Source organism: Thunnus thynnus, chromosome 20, assembly GCF_963924715.1.
Source record: "Thunnus thynnus chromosome 20, fThuThy2.1, whole genome shotgun sequence".
In the NCBI taxonomy this organism is placed as follows: Eukaryota; Metazoa; Chordata; class Actinopteri; order Scombriformes; family Scombridae; genus Thunnus; species Thunnus thynnus.
Window position 1 is genome coordinate 13,679,824 of NC_089536.1, and position 18,261 is coordinate 13,698,084.

The 18,261-nt window shown below is 39.9% G+C and overlaps 2 protein-coding genes across 3 annotated transcripts in view; one reads left to right on the forward strand and one right to left on the reverse strand.

The window, feature by feature from the left end:
- The first annotated feature begins 119 nt into the window (after positions 1–119).
- Positions 120–16,624, forward strand: vwa2 (von Willebrand factor A domain containing 2). The gene is made up of 14 exons (XM_067576995.1): positions 120–707; positions 3,726–3,790; positions 7,757–7,831; positions 8,780–8,913; positions 9,007–9,116; positions 11,285–11,482; positions 11,648–11,781; positions 12,063–12,192; positions 13,524–13,579; positions 13,671–13,778; positions 13,942–14,523; positions 14,744–15,295; positions 15,570–15,692; positions 15,933–16,624. Exons 1-14 carry the CDS (start codon positions 682–684, stop codon positions 16,061–16,063), a joined length of 2,424 nt encoding a protein of 807 aa, XP_067433096.1. The 5' UTR covers positions 120–681; the 3' UTR covers positions 16,064–16,624.
- Positions 16,625–17,134: 510 nt separating this feature from the next.
- Positions 17,135–18,261, reverse strand: part of afap1l2 (actin filament associated protein 1-like 2) — a 41,306-nt gene continuing 40,179 nt past the window's right edge. For both annotated transcript variants that reach the window (XM_067576992.1, XM_067576993.1), the window contains 2 exons: positions 17,896–18,102; positions 17,135–17,743 (listed from right to left, as the gene is read on the reverse strand). In XM_067576992.1, the coding sequence (XP_067433093.1) occupies positions 17,717–17,743; positions 17,896–18,102 (234 nt within the window). In that variant the 3' untranslated portion in view covers positions 17,135–17,716. The remainder of the gene's footprint in view (positions 17,744–17,895; positions 18,103–18,261) is intronic.

The following is an 18,261-nucleotide window of genomic DNA, read 5'->3' on the forward strand; positions in this document are numbered from 1 at the left end:
CGGAAACTAAGAGGTGTGTGTGTATGAGGAGACGCTGAGAGGACTGCTTTCTGAAAGACATACTTCAAGGATAGTGAATATTAAAAAGCTCGGGGTAAGTAGAAACATTTTGTCGCTCATTGAGGAAAAATGGGAGTGTGTTTATTTCGCTCGTCCGGAGGCTGAGTGCGGAACCTGCAGTCTGAAAGGTTGAAGATAACTACTATCGATTTTCCTCGTTGTGAGTCCAAAGCGGCTTTTATTAAAACAGGTGGAAGTGTTTCAGTACAGTTTTGGAGATGCGTAAAGTAACAACGCGGTAGCACACGTCAGAGCTGTAAGCACAGATTTCATACATTTCTAAATTGAAGGAAATTATGTGATAAAAGTCGTCTGATGTGATGCGCTACAAGAAATAGTCACATTCTCACCATATGTGAATATAATTGTAACCTCAAGCTGCTCGATAATACAAGTCAATGAGAAAGCGAGCAGGTAACCAGACCAACAGCCACCTGTGGGCTTAAAAACTAAAATGCATTTCTTGAATTCCTTGTGCCTACTTTGTACTTAAGTAGGCTGACACGCTTCAATTTGTTTACGTTCTTGAGTAAACCCTCGACTACTGTTACATGTCAGGGTCATAACCTCTGACCCCGTCTTAAGACCGCCTTGACCCATGACACATTTCAGAGTGACCAGATGTTGACAGACCAGCTTACTAGAAGGTAAGTTACAAGGAAAACGAACAACTTTAATTGATTTTTCTGTGTTCTACTTGAATAATTGCAGATAGGAATCTTGTAAGCTATTAATTCACTTAGGGAACAGAGTGAAATCACATCAATTTCCCTTATTGCATTTAGTCGGTTACTTGATTGTTTCCTTGTTTGTGAAATTAAAAAGGGTAATTGCACAGAAGATTGAGCCTTTGCATGCTGTGTGTGGTTGCCAGCTTGATCTTGCACTGAATGCTTAAATACAAGACATTTTGAATTATACATAGTTGTGGCTCTTAATGGGACACATGTCACATTGTGGGGGGAGAAAAAAAAGTTTCCACATTTGTTCTTCTGTTGTTTTAAACGTGGCCATTTCTGGTGACTCACTCTGAAATCATTTAAACTGTTAGGATGTTTCACACATCAACTACAGGTTAGGAGATCTCAGGATTTTGTATGAAGCCGGTCCAAAAACTAGCACTCCTTCCTAATTACAGACTACAGACTGGAGGCACTTTCCAACCTGCAAACCAATTCAAAACAGACGGCACATCCATGGTTTAGGTCTTTACTGTCTTTAGGAATGTCCCAATTAGCTGTTTAGTTTAATCCCTATATGAGAACTCATTTCCCGAAGTATCAGGTAAACTGTTAAACTAAGGTCAGAAATGTGAAAGAAATTGTCTTATCCTACTCAGCCAATATTCTCATCTCTGATTTTGACTTTCAGTGACACATTTTGAGTCCTGACAGCAACAAAGGCACATAGCAGCATCTTGATACAACTCTTTACAATCTGTAGAGATTTTTCCAATTTAGCTGGAACCAAATTTGCAGTGCAGACAGAGCAGAAAGGTGTTCACTGACAGGCACAGAGTGAGGAAGACAGAAAGATGAAGGGTGGAGGGATCCAGAAGAATGCTTGTGAAGAGGCTGCCAATTTTGAGACAGGTGTGTGCAGTGCACGTGTGTGTGTGTATGTGTGTGTTTTTATATGTAGGCATGCACGACTGCTTCCTAATACAAGCGCGCGTGTGTGTGTGCGCAGTGCATACATTCAAAGCTGCGCCCCCCCTGGTAGTAATAAAATCTCTTGTCCTCGAGGCGTACCAGCGAGAGCACACATACAGCATCAATAGCCCCCCGGTGATGTTTATCAGCCCGGGGCTTCTCAGACAGCCACCGCATGTCAGCTCCTCAGATCTGTATCGCAGACACACAGACTCCTCTTAAAGAGAGGCTCCGACCTGCACACAATTCTATCTCTGTCTCAGAAACACACAGTTTTACCTATAGGAAGGGTTTCTCTAGCACGTCCGTCTCCTTTGCCCACCCCAACACACACACACTTCAGCCACAGACAGGATATTATGACCAAGCTTATCAGCAGCCAGAGTTAATCAAAGCTTATCTGCAGCCCCTCAACTTCTAATGTGTACCCAACAATGAACATACAGAAGAAGGCAGGTGGGATTTTTAAACACATGAAGCTTTAGTGTACACTCAATTTACAGTTTATTAGGTACACCTACAGTCTGTAGTCCATTGCAAGTCAATATAATATGTTTAGTTTTTGTTGGCACTGACAGAATGTTTCATTTTGAGGCCATAGTTATCAGACTGTAAGGTGCTTCTAAATGTGTTTGTCCACCCTTATTCACATACAGGAGGAGGATGGATTATTTGAAATATCTCTTAGTACTACACCATAACTAACCGCAGCCTCAAAACTAAATCTGAACATTATAAATTTAACAGAAGGAGGTTTTATTGCAGGGATATTGAGTTCCATTAGATTGTAGAGTTGTATCCAATAAACTCATATCAAATTCATCCTTAAATATAAGATAGAAATCCAATGTTCCAGCAGATTTTTTTTGCATCTTCCCAAAATGTTCATGGGTCACAATCTTAAGCACAGTGACTTTGAAAGGCAAGAAGGTCCTGATAGAGCATAATCAGTTGATTAATCAATTAGTCAATTGACAAAAAACTAATGTGAATCTTTTTTCTTTCTTTTTTTTGATAATCAAGTAATTGTTTCCATGATTTTCCAAGTAGCTGACTGCTTGAAAGTCTGAATTTTGAAGAGGGAGGTTTTTGTCAGCGGGCTATCTTTATAATTTGTTCTGTTCTGCCCTTTCAATGATTCAAGCTTTTACCTGGCAACTCGCTTCCCACACCGATGATCACACAGTAAACATAAGAGGCAACACACAGCCCTCATTGAAAAACACATGGTCAGACACACACATCCCCATTAACACTTTAAAACCACATGAAATCTTGATATTGCTTCAAGAACTGCAGTGAGAGCTGCTGTGATTGTTCTGACCCAGGCAAAATACAGAGTATGTTATAGCGGATGTTATCGGGCTGAGTTGCTGAGTTGGTTCCTTTTCATATGCTGCCTCACAAATGCTGACCTGTTCAAACATGTAAACCACAGAGTTAACTCTTTATCAGTTGCTTCGTTTTCTATAAATAGACCTCTTATGGTACTGTTAAAACTGAGACACACATGTGTTTCATAGCAGGTGTTTTTGTTAAACTCGCTTGCAAATTTCATATTAAAAAAGTTTGGGGAATAGTGTAGTTGAAATGCAGATAGAGCACAAGATGGGCAGGTTTATGAAAGCAGCATCATGGTGTTCCTCCATGATGTCTGTCAGTTATCAAGTGTCCCTTTTATTCAGTTTTCTTCGAAAGGTCAGGACTCAACTTTTACAGTTAACGGTGAAAACATAGTAAGGGTCCTCGAGGTAGGTCACATGACTTCCCTGGTAAAATAGTAAGGGTGGGCTGCAGCTGCACATGTCATGCTTGTCATTCTCAAGAGATGGAAATGGCTTTAAAGATGTGTCAGGTTATTTAGTGTTGAATACTCAACATGCTCACTTACACATGTTACTGTATTTCTCATCTCATTTAGCTCTTATACAATCTTTCCCACGTCTCCTCTGCTCTTTGGTGTATTTTCTTCCCTCTGCTTGCTCAGCGTGTGCCTTATGTTTATCATTCCAGGTGTCCCAACATGCACCCTGATATCATCCGCCTCTCCTTCCTCTTAACGCTGCTGCTTCTTCAAGGTCGGTTGATTGATTTTATTACTGTTTTGCATTCAGTTTCGGTTGAGGAGTGTCTCCTGTGCTTCTCTGGAATTCGGAGCCTTCAGATCAAAGAATGTTTTAAATACAGTTTTGGACTGTTTTACATCAACCTGCACCATTATAATTGTTTGGCTGCTCAAAGTCTCATACCGCAAATATACAAAATGAGCCGATATACAACCTTTACTCTCTTCACTCATCTTCTAAAGCTGCTAGATAGCATTTCCTGTTATGTGCTGACACCTTTTATACATCCATATTTGAACATTCAGCTCATTTCCAGAATTACATAAAAGAACATTTTGACATTTGGGGAATAGGCTTGTTTGCTTGTTTTTTTCAGAGTTCTTTCATGCCTGAGAGTGGTATTAATCTTCTCATGTAACTCTCAGCAAGAAAGCAAATCAGCCAATTTCCCAAAAACTATATTAAAGTGTCCTGACAATGTTCCTATGATATGAGAAAAAAGGAGTGGGACATTTAGAAAGTTGTATTAATTATACAGCTCACAACAGAAGATGGGGAGTGACTCTGCTATTTGGTGTAACATAAGGAAAATAATTCCACTCATGTAGAGCACACACAGACATATCCAATATCAAGAAAAAAAACCCTTTTAAATGCCCTGTTTCAGGGTTAGAATTTGATTAAATAAGTGCTGATAAATTAAAATCAAGCATGCAGTATATTGGTGGGGATAGATTTCGGACGTTGGCGTTTGGGAGGCGTGGTGGATAACGTGTGATGCTGATGCTTCTCGGGTCATCCTGAGATTCTTTACAAGATATTTTATTGCTGAAACCTGTCAAGTCCCCAGCGCTGAAGAATTCCCATTATCTTCTCTTCAAAGTGATTTCCTGTCTCTCGTGCTTAAAATGCTGCTTGTTTCCAGGCAAGTCAAATTTTGCATCGCTTTTATTGCGTATCGTCAGTTGTTCTCTTGGACCTGAGTGTTGGTATTTGCCCTGCGGGGAGAGACGGGGAGTCGTGGGGCAATATAATCTTTGAGTTGTTTTCAAAAATGACAGCTTTAGCACCATCTGAAGTATTTATTACTGGCCATTTTAAGACTTTGAACTTGAGCAAACCAGACTGTTTCACCCCCTCCCCCCTCCCCTTTTCTCTTGTGCTGACAACACAGATAACATGTTACAGTCTCTGACCCGCTAGATATCCGTGTAATCCAACCTGTCAAATTAAATTTCACAGATTCTTGTTTTTATCGCAGATTTCAAGGGGATATTTCTTCCATTTCCCAGACTGTGGTGGGATTAATGCCAATTAGACATCAACCCCTCGGCCTGAGGATTCTTGCTCATTATCTCGGTCTGGATTTTCCTGCTATGTTTTTCATTCACAGACATTAAAGATACACTAGTCATTTAGCCTGAGGCACTTGACTGAACAGACAGACTTTTTGTTCAGAGCAGTGAGGCCCCGCTGACCATGAGAAAGCTGCTCGCCAAGACCCTAAACTTTCACTGTCAGGAGGGCTTTGGGCCTGGAATGACGTTGGTATTAGAGGCAGATGAAAGGGTCGGGACTGTTAGGGAGGTGGGAGATGAGGTCTCTCAGCTGCAGGTGTTACTTTTCTTTAATGAATAGTGTTCTATTGGTTTTTGCACTTAAATATTTCCCAACTTCATATCGTTTGCTCCTTTCCACTTATTAATTGATGATAGAAGAGTCCATAATGAAACTCTTTCATCAATATTTAAAGAGAAATGCGAAGTCATCGGCTCCATTTTCCCTGAAATAATCATCCCTTGCATTCTTTGTACCCCGTTTACAGTTCACAGAAACGGTTTCTTCTGTATATTGTCATTATATTTCTTAAGATTGTTGTGTTGTTATTTTTTGTTAGTACATTGAGAGACACTAAACTAGAGTCTTGTATGTGTAAACATACTCGGCCAATAAAGAGGATTCTGATTCATATAAAATGTCTTTTCATACAAAGTATTTCAACATCAATGGTGTCCATCAAGAAGCCTGTCTGGACATTTTAGTGGAGAGGTAAATATGGGGAAGGAGCCCTCAGACTGGAAAAGCTGGTTGCCCAGAAACTATCCAGAATAATTACCACTATTAATTATCAATTAACTCCACCAAAGAAGGTCTTCATCGGCCTCAATGCCAGAAGAGCAGGACCATGTTTGGTTCTTTTTCCTTGCTGTTTTACATGACTATAGCTTGTTTTTTTTGTGCTTTTTTAGCGTATTATTTCTCTGCGCACATATGATATGATAACTTCTTTCAAAAGTTGTATTTTTTAAGTGAAATTTGGCATTCTGTTGCAGCTCCTTCACTCTTGCCAGCAGCAGTTGCCTCAACGATTGGACATAAACTGTCGAGTACTGTTAACTGTTAACTGTTAACTAAGATAGAGGACTCCAGTCATGAAGGGGAGAAACTTCAGAGGTGATTCGAGCCAGCTGATCCCCCTCTTCTACTCACACTCATTTCAATCTTAGTAAAATTATGTTTTTTGTTGATATTTGTTAACTCAGTAATCCCCCAAAAATTACTATTAAGAGTAGTATCTGTTTAGTAGGAGCTAATGTTTTTCATAATTTATCCTTAAATGTCAAAACTGTCATTTTCGTTCATTTTACCATGCCATATTTTTTTTCTCTGCAAGCCTCACTGCACATCATCAGTGATAGAAAGATGAGGACACAGTCAATGTTGGTCCTGCTGCTATTGAACTTTTGTACATGGAACTTTTCTTTGATGTTTCCTGTCCTGTTTCTTTGCGGTTTTGCTCGTTTGACACTTGAAGCAGTCAGCACAAGACAAATCACCTATTTCAGCAAATTAGCAGGTGCTAAATCAACATGAGGCGGACAGCCCGAAGCATTAGAGCAAAGTTGATGAGAACAAACTCACAATTTCTCTCTGTATTCTTATTAAAGACACAGACTGTGCCTTGCAGAGAGTGGAGACACTGGATACATGCCTCTGTGACCCGGTGGGGTTACCAGGGACAACGTGGCATGTTCACATGGTCTCTGAACAGGAAATCACATGTCCCTCCCCCCCTTTCTGGACTGTACGTGTGCCTGAAAAGAGCGACGTCCTTTCAGTGAATGGAAATGAAAGAATGGTTTTTCTTCACTTGTCCATTCACATTAGCTTTGAATACTCAATTATCCATCACAGAAGGGGTCAAGTGGGAGTCAGTGAACTGTACTGGCTTCAGTGACTGCATCTCATCTCATTTTACTTTTCCAGTGATATGTTTGAATTACACTGAATAGAAAAGGTGTGTGTGTTTCTGAATGTATCTTTTGTGGAGCTGGAACAGTTAATCAGTTGAACGGAAATGAATCTGCGGCTATTTTGATGATCGAATAATTATTTAAGTAATTTTTTTCAAACAGCATTGATTCTCTTGTTTCAGCTTCTCCATTGTGAGAATTTTCTGCTTTTATCTTTCGTATGTCATTGAAAAGTGAATATCTTTGGGGTTTTAGACTGTTGATCGAGCAATGGGAAGATGTCGCATTGGGCTCTGGGAACAGACATTTTGCACTATTTTCCACTATTTTTATATGCTAAATGATTAACCTTATAAATGGTCAAGAGATTAATTGATAATGAAAATAATTGTTTGTTGCAGTACATATCTTTGGTGACCCTAGACACACTGTACTGTAAATCACTAGCCATGCCACTGCTTAGTGTATAGTTATCTATGTGTTTATGGACAGATAGATACAGGCTCTTCAACTTGCTTTTGCATGATAGATGACATTTCGATCATTTTAATTTTTTAAAAAAAGCATGAACTGTGTAATTTGTGCATTTTTTTTTACATGCATCATGATAATGGTTGGCCCAAGTGTTCCCCCAAATAACGGAAGTTGTTGCCATGCATGTGCATAACATTGTGTAAACATGTATGGACATTTGACTGACCTCCATGTTGTTTCTCCCTCCTAGTTCAGCAGGGCACCTCAGTGCAGGAGATCCAAACCAGCCATGAGAACATGATGAAGATCAACTCAGCAGGGGAAAGTGAGTACATGACGAAAAACCACGTTTATCACGGCAAAAATGTTTACCAAATGGTAGGCTGGTCTAGTGCACCACAATGAATAACATACAGTTCAGTTAGAGATGCTTCTGGCAAGAAATTTACTATTTATTGCCAATTCTTATACAGTTAGATTAAGTAGTTTAGTAGAAGTATCTGAGCAGCAATGAGGATTCTGGGTGAAATAATTCCTCTTTAATAAACACATACAAGAACAAATCACACAATCACGACTTCAGTGCTCTGCTTGAACTAATATTATGCTCCATATTATACTGCAGCAAGGAGCTTCAAGACTTAGTGATATAGTACGCAGGGTATGATACAGTATAGACAGGTTTGTATAAACATTTTAAAGTGCTGTGCACTTAAGTAATAGGAAAAAGTTAATAAATTGAAGGAGGACAGCACTTACTGTAGGAATTAGTCTTAAAGTTGGTGGGTGGTCTTATCAGCCTGGTGTCTGTGTCACAAAGGAAAGTGTTTGCGGGTGACTCTCATGAGCATACAGAATGAGTGACAGACAGACGGACCGCACACTCTCGCTGTCTCTAATGTCTGTTTTCATGATCAGCTGCACATTGTAAAAGGAGAGCAGATTATTTATGCCTCAGGCGAGTGTAAACATGTATAAGAGAGAGAGGTTTTGCTCAGTAATGGTTTTGCGAGTGTGCTGCTGGGGGGGGAAATGGAGCTTTGGCAAGCTAAGTTGTTTTTCTCTTATTATGTCAAGGTATTATTTTCATTCACAATGGCACATTTGATCTCTAACAAGGATAGTCCCCTAATGCCCATATTCAACAAGAGAATCTGAGCTCTTTGCCAAAATGCATCAGATTAGACGTTGAATGAGTTTGAACCTACTTCTTTCTCTAGACATCCTGTGTGTTTAGCTTTTTTATTCTGTGTGTGTGTGTTTTCATGGGAAGTGATGCAGTGCTCAGCAGCCATGGATATCCTCTTCCTCATGGATGGTTCTTACAGCGTGGGGAAGGGCAGTTTTGAGAGGTCCAAACACTACGCAATCAAACTCTGTCAAGCACTAGACATCGGACCTGAAAAGGTTTGGTTTGTCTTTGTTCTTTTCTCTCTCTCTCCTTCCCTCAGTCTGTCTCTCATGTCAATCAGTATTCACATAAACCCACCTTTGTTCCAGGTGCGAGTCGGCTTGATTCAGTTTGGCTCCACTCCTCAACTGGAGTTCGCTCTGGACTCATACACCACCAAACAAGAGCTGAAGAAGCACATGAAGAAGATTTCTTACAGGTGTGTGTCTCCTTTCATCTCATTCTCAGACAAACAATAGTTTAGTGGACCTGATTTTACCACTTCTGAATGAATATGTCTGAAAGAATCATCATAATCATGAATGTTAAAGATCATATAAAAGCACAAATGCAGCTCATAAAGTCATATTAAAGCAAACATTTAGCTCTTAAATTTTTTATTACTAAAAAACAAGCTGGACTTGAACTGGGGTGTGTTTGTTTTTCAGAAATAAAGTTACTGTAGTGTAAACATGACATGAAACCACAAATGATATTGCCTAAGTCATCTTTGATAATGAAATTGATTTCATTCAGAAAGAAGCAGCTTTGTTTTTTGTTTGCATAGAGAGATAAGCAGATGATTGTAAGGTCATCTGCCGATCTCTCCATGAAAACAAAAAGTCATCTGTTACAGAGATGTCTTCCAAAGAACTTTGTCGAAACAAAATCAATGGGGAAATTGTTCATTTTTATATGTGCTGGTTTATATAAACAGGGTTCAACACAGAAAAAACTCACAAAAAAATCTTATATACATAAATATGCAAATAATCTTAACCATAATCAATCTTTCAGTGTGGTAACTGAATGAATTAACTAGAAAAATAATACAACTGACATATGTTTATTTACATGGCTGACAAGTTACATGATCTGAATCTGGACTTCAGTTAAAACTTACGCTGAAAGCAACACACACACATACTTTTGTCTTTCTACACACTTTTGACATAATGCATTCCCTAGCCCCTAACCCTAACCATTACAACTAAATCCCTAACCTAAACCTAACTATACCCTTAACCTTAAAACCAACCCTCAAACAGCCCTTTAAAGGAGCGAGGACAGGCCAAAATGTCCTCACAATGCAGAAAAGTCCTCACTATGATGGTGTCAAATTTACATGAGTCCTCACAAAGGCAGAAAGACAAGCACACACACACATTCAGAGGTTAAGTAAAGTGCTCCCTGGGAAGGAAAACAAATTAATTTCAGATTAGAGGCACACCACAGGTGGTCACTGGATATTGGATAAGCCGAGGAAGAAGAAGATAATTTGGCTCTGTGTGTGTGTGTGTGTGTGTGTGTGTGTGTGTGTGGTTCACAGTTTGAAAGCAACCTCTTGACTTGCCCTCTGATGTGAAATGGCTACTCATGTTTTGAACTTATTAGCTGTCACAATGCCTCATGTGTTTATTCATGCATTACTGGTACTGCATTTTTGCATTCTTAACAATACTCTTTAGTACTCTACTTTGCAATTTGTAATTCTTTATATGACCAAACATATGAGCAACTTATGCATGACATATTTTTGCCCTAGAACTATTTTATTGCCAAGGATTTAGTGTGTGAGCTTTTTAAAAAGACGGATACACAGACAAACCCAGTATTGTTACAGCAATGCTAAGTCTTAAATGGGATAAAAAATTGCAAACAACAGCTGCAAAAGCTTATCATCTAATAATAATAATGATCATTTCTTACTTAAGACGATATTTTATGCAGTATTGTTGTTAAAGCCTCCTGCACTTTAAACAAGTAATCCCCAGTGTCTAAGATCCAGCTTGTGCAAGATGTGAGCATAAAGAAGACAATCTGATTTAAATCTACATTTGCACACTGTGAACTTATGCTTTGTTTTGTTGACACAAGGGAGCAAAGATCGTTAAATCATGCCTAAAGGCCTTTTTGCTTTTTACTGTGCTGTGTTGTAGTTTCAGCGCTCCAAGCAGACATACTGTAGCATTGTTTTCACAGCTATAAAAAGGGCCCAAATCTGAAAGATGATATGATGGCGCCTAAACAAATCACGAGCTGCTCAGCTTTTGTTTCCGGCAGCTTTGTCTTCTAACAACTGTGAGACATGTGAATGTGTTTCTCAGTGGGAAGACTGACATTTATGCCTTTAAAAAAAAAGTATAATAGGCTTTAAATGTGTTTCATGAGCTCTGGGGTGATGAAAGTTAGCCAACACTCAGACAAGGAATTCAACCAAAGCTGAACTGTGGTTTACTTTGGCAGTAATATGCTGTAAATTATTGACTGTGCTGAACTGCACAAATTCTTTTTTATAATTGTAACTGTTTCATATTCAGTATTGTTTTAATAATAACTCACAAATCCTTTTAGTTCTCACCACTATTCCAAACTCTGAACTCGCAGGGGAGGCAGCACCCAGACAGGCCTGGCTCTGAAGTATGTGCTGAGGAAGGGTTTCCCAGGCAGCCGCAACTCCTCCACTGTGGCCCAGATCATCATCCTCTTATCAGATGGGAGGTCTCAGGGCAATGTGGTTCAGGCGGCAGCACAGCTCAAAGAGACAGGTGTTGTCTTGTTTGCTGTGGGTCTGCGCTTCCCCAGGTATGTTTGATGGGTGGAAAATAATAATCATTGCCAGGTATAATATATTACTTAATACATTCTTTTGTGCTGTGTTTACAAGAAAAGGAGACTGAGAGTAGGTGGGGGGGGGGTATTTTTTAATAGATTATAAATTACTATTTACTTCCTGTATCTGGTGTCTAGGTGGGAGGAGCTACATGCTCTGGCCAGTGAGCCGATGGAGAACCATGTTTTCTTCGCCGAGCATTTCTATGATGCTGTCAATGGCCTGTACACCACACTGACCACCTTCTCTGTCTGCAATGCCACACCTGCAGGTAGAATTGCATGTCATGACTTTTATAGTGCTACACAAGCTTATAAGTCACTTGAGTCGATTTAGAAGCAATCAGCTGTAAACTTGAGAAATCTTACAACCTTTTGTGCGTGAGAATCTTTAACTCATCCTAACTTTTAAGCTTTAAGTCCTTCTTTTGTGTCGCTTGCTCTAACTCTTTCCCATTCTCTTCTCCCTCATATCATCATATCATATCCCTCTATATCCCCTCTCTTTCTAACACCTGTCCCTCCCGGATCCTCCTGTCCTGTTCCCGTCCAGGGTGTCAGGTGGAGTCGTTTCCCTGTGAGAGAAAGACTCTGGAGACAGTGAAAGAGCTGCAGGGGAATTTCATGTGTTGGAAAGGCTCAAAGGGGTATTCACCATACACATCTCTCTGTCCGTACTACAGGCAAGTGCACATGGATGCAAAGCTATGAAACATTCTTGTTGTCTTTTTTCATTTGACGTCCCAAATACAGTCTTTTTAAGACAGGTGGATTTTGAATTCTTGCACAAAAGAAACTCTTAATTGAGTTTCTGTAGCACTCCTTGAACTTTGATTTCTGCTTAAATGATAAAGTGTATAAATATCACATACTGTATAAAGTAAAGTATAAAAATGCCATTTTTTTGTAATACAGCATTGGGTAATTGGTATCTTTTGAAATATTGGCATCTTTAAATAGAATTAAAAATAGTTTTCTTGATTTGAAAGATGCTCAACTGCATGATATAGGTATCCAAGAAGCTACAGAAGCAAGTTTTTCATTTATTAATTTTCCCTAACTTTATTTATTGAATTTCCAAATAGATAATACATAAAAAAGCATGTTGTTCTTAAATTCAGATTTTAAATAAAACAGGACAGAGAAAAGAGAAAAGAAAGAAAGACAAAATTCACATATAAAAAAAAAGGAATTTGGTCATTTATAAGAACTATGGTTAGTAGTTTAAATAAATTCATTTAAAATACAGAATATGGCTTGGGAATCAATCTAGGAAGAGAAGCAAGTTTATGATAAGGGAGACTGGACTGGAAATAAAATCTGTGCATTGGAACTGAATCTGTAACATTTTTCTCTCATTGCTCAATGAGCCGCAAGACTGTGGTGGGACAGGGAAACTCCCATGTGTTAATGTGCTGTGTCAGTGTGAGGGTGTTAATGAAAACAAGTTAGTGTGAACATGTCAGACCCCCCTGGGGGTAAATTAAAACGGCCTTTGACAAAACTGATTTCACAGTAGACTAAATTGCAACTTTACCGCAGTGAAATAGCTGAAGGCAGTAGAGTATTTCTTATTTGTCAACACACTAAACTTGCAACTTCTCACAAAAGCTGACATTGAAATTAAGCATATAAGGAACATCACAAAAAAGCAGTAATGCTGTTTAAAATTTGTCTATATGATCATTTATAATGTCCATGTAAATAAAGAATCACATTCATGGCAGTTGAACAGATTGTAATCTAATATATAAACTGCCTTAAATGTAAGTCATTTATCATATTTTGAGGTTTAATAACTGATAGGCAAGACTCATTGTTTGTTCTTACATTATAGATGATGAAGATGGAAGATGGAAATTTAATTTACATTAGGAGAGACATTCATACTGTAATCTTCATTTGCGTGCATATTAAAAAATGAAGGTTTGTCTCTATAAAGCATGTTCTATGATTCCCCCTCAAACTGACAAAACAAGTGAGTTTTCAGTCTGTCCAAATGTGTGTGTTGCAGATACAGCAAGTCTTACAAGAGACACCAGACAGTCTGCCATCGGACCATCTGTCCAGGTAACATTGTTGTTCTTTCTCTTTGATTCTTTCTGTATTTGTGTATATGCCTGTGCAGATACATACTTCCTACATTTCTCTCCCTCTGTAGATCCGTGTGACTCTGAGCCCTGTCTGAATGGTGGAACATGTGTATCAGAGGGTCCGGAGGGCTACCACTGTGTGTGTCCGCCTGGCTATGGAGGAGACCCACACTGTGGTCTGTACACTTTCTGTATACTCACTGAGATATTAGACACTCCTCACTCCTCCTAACCCTAATCCCCAAACCCAAACCTAACCCTACCCCATGTTGAGATTATGTCTTATCTTAACATTTTAATGCAGAGAACAAACTAACTCAACCCTCCATCCCTTCTCAGCTCCTGCATTATCACTGGACTGTGCAGTGGACTTGCTCTTCCTGCTCGAGGGCTCAGCTACTCTGACCTTAGAAGGCTTCCTCCGCCTCAAGTCCTTCTTAAAACGCTTTCTGCAGACGGTGATTGGGTCTGACACGCCCAGCAAAGTCGGCCTGGCGGTGTTTGGGGGAGAGACTCGGGTCGAGGCCCAGGTCGGCAAGTTCAAAGGGGACCTGAGGGGTCTGCTCAAGGCTGTGGAGGCGCTTCAACCAATCGGCAGTGAGACCCTGACAGGCCAGGCGCTTCGCTACGTCACACGTCACGGCTTTGTGAGTGCACCGGTGTTTGCTGACGTCACGGACGATCTGCCCCGCGTGGTGGTGCTGCTCACTGCCACACCTTCTGCGGATGAAGTGGTCGAACCTTCTAAATATGCACGGGACAGAGAGATCTTCCTCATAGGGGTGGGACCAGACTACTTAAAGGGACAACTGAATAACATCACAGGAAATCCCCAAAGGACTCTTACCTACACATCACCTGATCGGTTCAGTGCCAAAATCCCTGAACTCAAGGCCAAGATTTGCAGTGTAGATACCCAAGGTAGTATCTTACTTAACATTCAGTGCATACGCAAAATATTCTGCGCAGGATGTGGTATATTTTTCCTGTTTATAAGTTAATACTGAATGTAAACTTAATAGCAGATTTAGCAGAAAAACAATGTTTCTAGCTTCTACATCATGTTTTGTGTGTTTCAACTAATGCTTATTGTCTGTATTAAAAAAAACAAACATAATTCTTTGTCTTTGTTGTTTTCCAGGTTGCCTGGGCCAAGCAGCAGACCTGGTGTTTGCCCTGGATGCCTCAGGTGGCGTTGGCAGCGACAACTTTGCCACCCTGCGTGACTTCGTGCGCAGCCTCACCGTCCAGTTTGATATCAACCGTGACGTGGCCCAAGTGGCACTCGTGGCCTACAGCCGGAGAGCCACCACCGTCTTCAACCTGGACACCCACGAGACGGGTTCTGCTGTCCTCAAGGCAGTCGCTGGCGCCAACTACATGGGTGGAGTAGCTTCGACAGGCGCAGCCTTACTCCACATCCACTCCAACGTCCTCACGGTAGCCAAAGGTGCACGGCCCGGAGTCAACAAGGCCGTGGTGGTGGTGACGGATGGCTCAGGCGGGGACGATGCTGCTGTGCCAGCTCAAAAGATAAGAGACAATGGAGTGTCACTGTTTGTGATTGGTATCGGGGATATACAGAGAGAGAGACTGCTGCAGATCGCTGGTTCAGAGGAGCACATGATCTCGGTGCCATCTTACGAGGATCTCAAGTACTTTGAGGATGTGCTGGTGCAGATGGTGTGTGCAGGTGAGAGCGCAGGGAAGTACTTATCTGATCTTAAAAAGCCTTTCTAGGAAGCTTATGATGGATATGGATAGAAATAAGCAGCTAAGTAAAAAATAAAATCTTCATTTTTTATGATTTCTGTTATTTTGTATTTCCAGACAAAGACTTCTAGCAGCCGTTTATAAATTAGAAAACATATAAATAGATTCCCATGTACATGGTATGTACAAAATATGAATTTATGAGCTTTACATTAAGGTAATTTAGCTGTTTCATGTCATTTTCTTTCTATCAGAGGTGAAAAAGCAGGTAAACCTGTGCAAGCCCAACCCTTGTATGAATGATGGGATCTGCATCCTATCAGGAGGGAGCTACCGCTGTCAGTGCCGAGGTTTTGAAGGACCACACTGTGAAACAAGTCAGTGGAACTAATGAGTTTTCTTTCCTCATAGCTTCATTTCTTCCTTTGCCTTCCTATTTTAAAAAATAATATCACTATCCTTTCTCCTTCCTCAAAAACCTACACTGACCTACTGGACTCAGTCTTAAAACTGCATTTGTCATTGTCAGTCACAGTGGCCAAAAAAAAGAAATCATTACAGTAACAAACATCGTTTGCATATGCTGAGTCATGATGTATTCTGTGGATTGTTTGTAGGAAGCAGCAGACCCTCATCCAGAGGAGATCTTCCAAGACCCGCTGGTCTCAGGAGGAGGAGCAGGCAGAAGAAGAGTCACCAGGAGCTTCTGCATCACTACAAACTGCACCGCAGGAGACATGTAGCATGATGTACCACACACACATACTCCACATACACACAGACACAAATCTCCTATGGACACTTCAGAGCCAAGGACGTTTGCGGGTACACACTAGAGTAAAGGGAAAACCAATGTTACTGTTTCAATATTTAAACTTGCCATCGAACTTCAACAAGTGCCTTCAAACTGTATGTATTCCTACTGCTGTGTCCATTTGTGTCTTTACTTGTTGTATTGACCAGCCATCACTGTCGACATGGTTCTCTTGTCTATGCAAAGATGTAAACTTTTATATGATACGATAATGTATATCTGTGTCATGACTGTATGTTATTTTGTCAATGTATAATCACAACCTTCTTCTCTCCTTCCAACCAAGACTAAAGCGACAATGTTGTGCCAAAAAATGTCATATACCAAGTGTTATATTTTCACATTTTGATTTAATAAGAAAGGTCATGCACATTTTTAGCTTTGTTATAATGGGTGTATGAATAGATGTTTAAATCCACTGAATTGAAAGGCAATTTATGCTTGTTTGTCCTCTGTAATGAACAAAATATTTGATAAATATACTGTATATATTGATTTTTTTATGATTAGTTAGATAGGTGCTATATAACAATTTGAACTTTTTACTTTTTGTGCTTTTTTCTACCCCGTACCTCACTAATATCACATTTTGGAGGAGATAAGTACTTATGGGGCAATTTGGCAATAAGGCTTCTAGTGAAAAGCGGCTATGTATTTTGTTTGTTTGTTCTTCATAAAGCCAATTTTTCACTAAAGCTTTACTGACAAATTGTTTATCATCGGATTATCCACAAATTTACCACACATGTACGACAGATAATAAGCTCTAAAAATGCAAATGGTAGATTTGTAACAGCCACTCAGTTCAGAAGGTAAAAGAAAACATTTTAAAAAACACCTTAAACTAGTGATTGACTGTATTTACTCTAATTACCCTGTAAATTTTAATGCTGTAGTCTTCAGTGTCCTTTTCAAGTTTGATTGGGTTCAAACTGCAAAGATCAGAAAAGCTAAATGAACATTAGGATAAGGTTAAAGGCAAAAAGAGACAATTGTCAAGCCGGAGTTGTCAGTACATTTTTATTTGAATAAAAAGTGCATTTTTAGCTAGCAATACAAGCCAAAAGGCTGAATAATGGTGTAAATATATTTACATCTTGGCTACCAGCATATATGAACCAAGCTACAATCTAGAGTGTACAAAGTGGCCAATTAAGTAGAGGGGCGTCTTTCTTTCTTCAGTGGTATCAAACTTTAGGTTGTTTGCAGTGTTGAAACATCCTATTTGTGCATCATTATCAAGAATAGTTATTAGACTGGCCAAAATGCTACTGCGTCAATTTCCTTCCTTTAGCAAATGGAGAAAAATAGCTTGAAAAGTCATTGAAACTTTTAAAGATTTATAAAGATTATCCAGTGGTATTGGAGAAGACGGCTTGTGCCTCTCTCTGATGGGCTCTATATAGTCTTGGCAAGGAGGTGAGGGGATGAAAGATCCGGGGAAGGGAGGATATTTATTTAATTGTCTGGGCTGTTAAACCGGCACTTCCTTGCTAAAGCAGGACAAGTTGTAGACAGCCGACCAGACCGAGAGAAATGGGTTGACCTTCAAGGTCACAGGAGGTCAGAGGACATTCATATTTTCTCTTAGGTGGTGGATTTCTTTTCCCACTCCTGCAAATACAAAAAAGAGGTAAGTTAGGGTACTTTAGGCTACAACTTCCTGAAATATACATGTACCAGAATTCTTGATCCATGTTTTTAGACTTCAGAAAAAAATTATTCCACTGAAACCTTGTATAACAAATGTAAATCTATAGTCTCACTTTAGCTTTCTGCAGGACTTTGCCTTTCGTGGCCATGATGGAGGCAGGTCTGTTCTTTAGCGCGGAGGCAGAGTTGACAGGAGAGGCTGTGTCTGCACTGACGTTGCTGCTGGAGGGTTGGGATGATGATGATGATGATGATGATGATGATGGCGGTGGTGGTGATGATAATGAAGTCTGAGGAGTAGGCAGGGTCGCTGTTTTAGGCTGAGGGTAAAATGACAGAGAGGTGTTGTAGTTAAGGAATGAAACAAACAGCACATCAGATCTGGCTTGGATGTCAAATATTTCATTTAAATCTGTTAATTCCTGCGTTCATCTTTACAACTAAGCCCTTGTGCATCAAGTTCAAGCAACTTCGTGGCT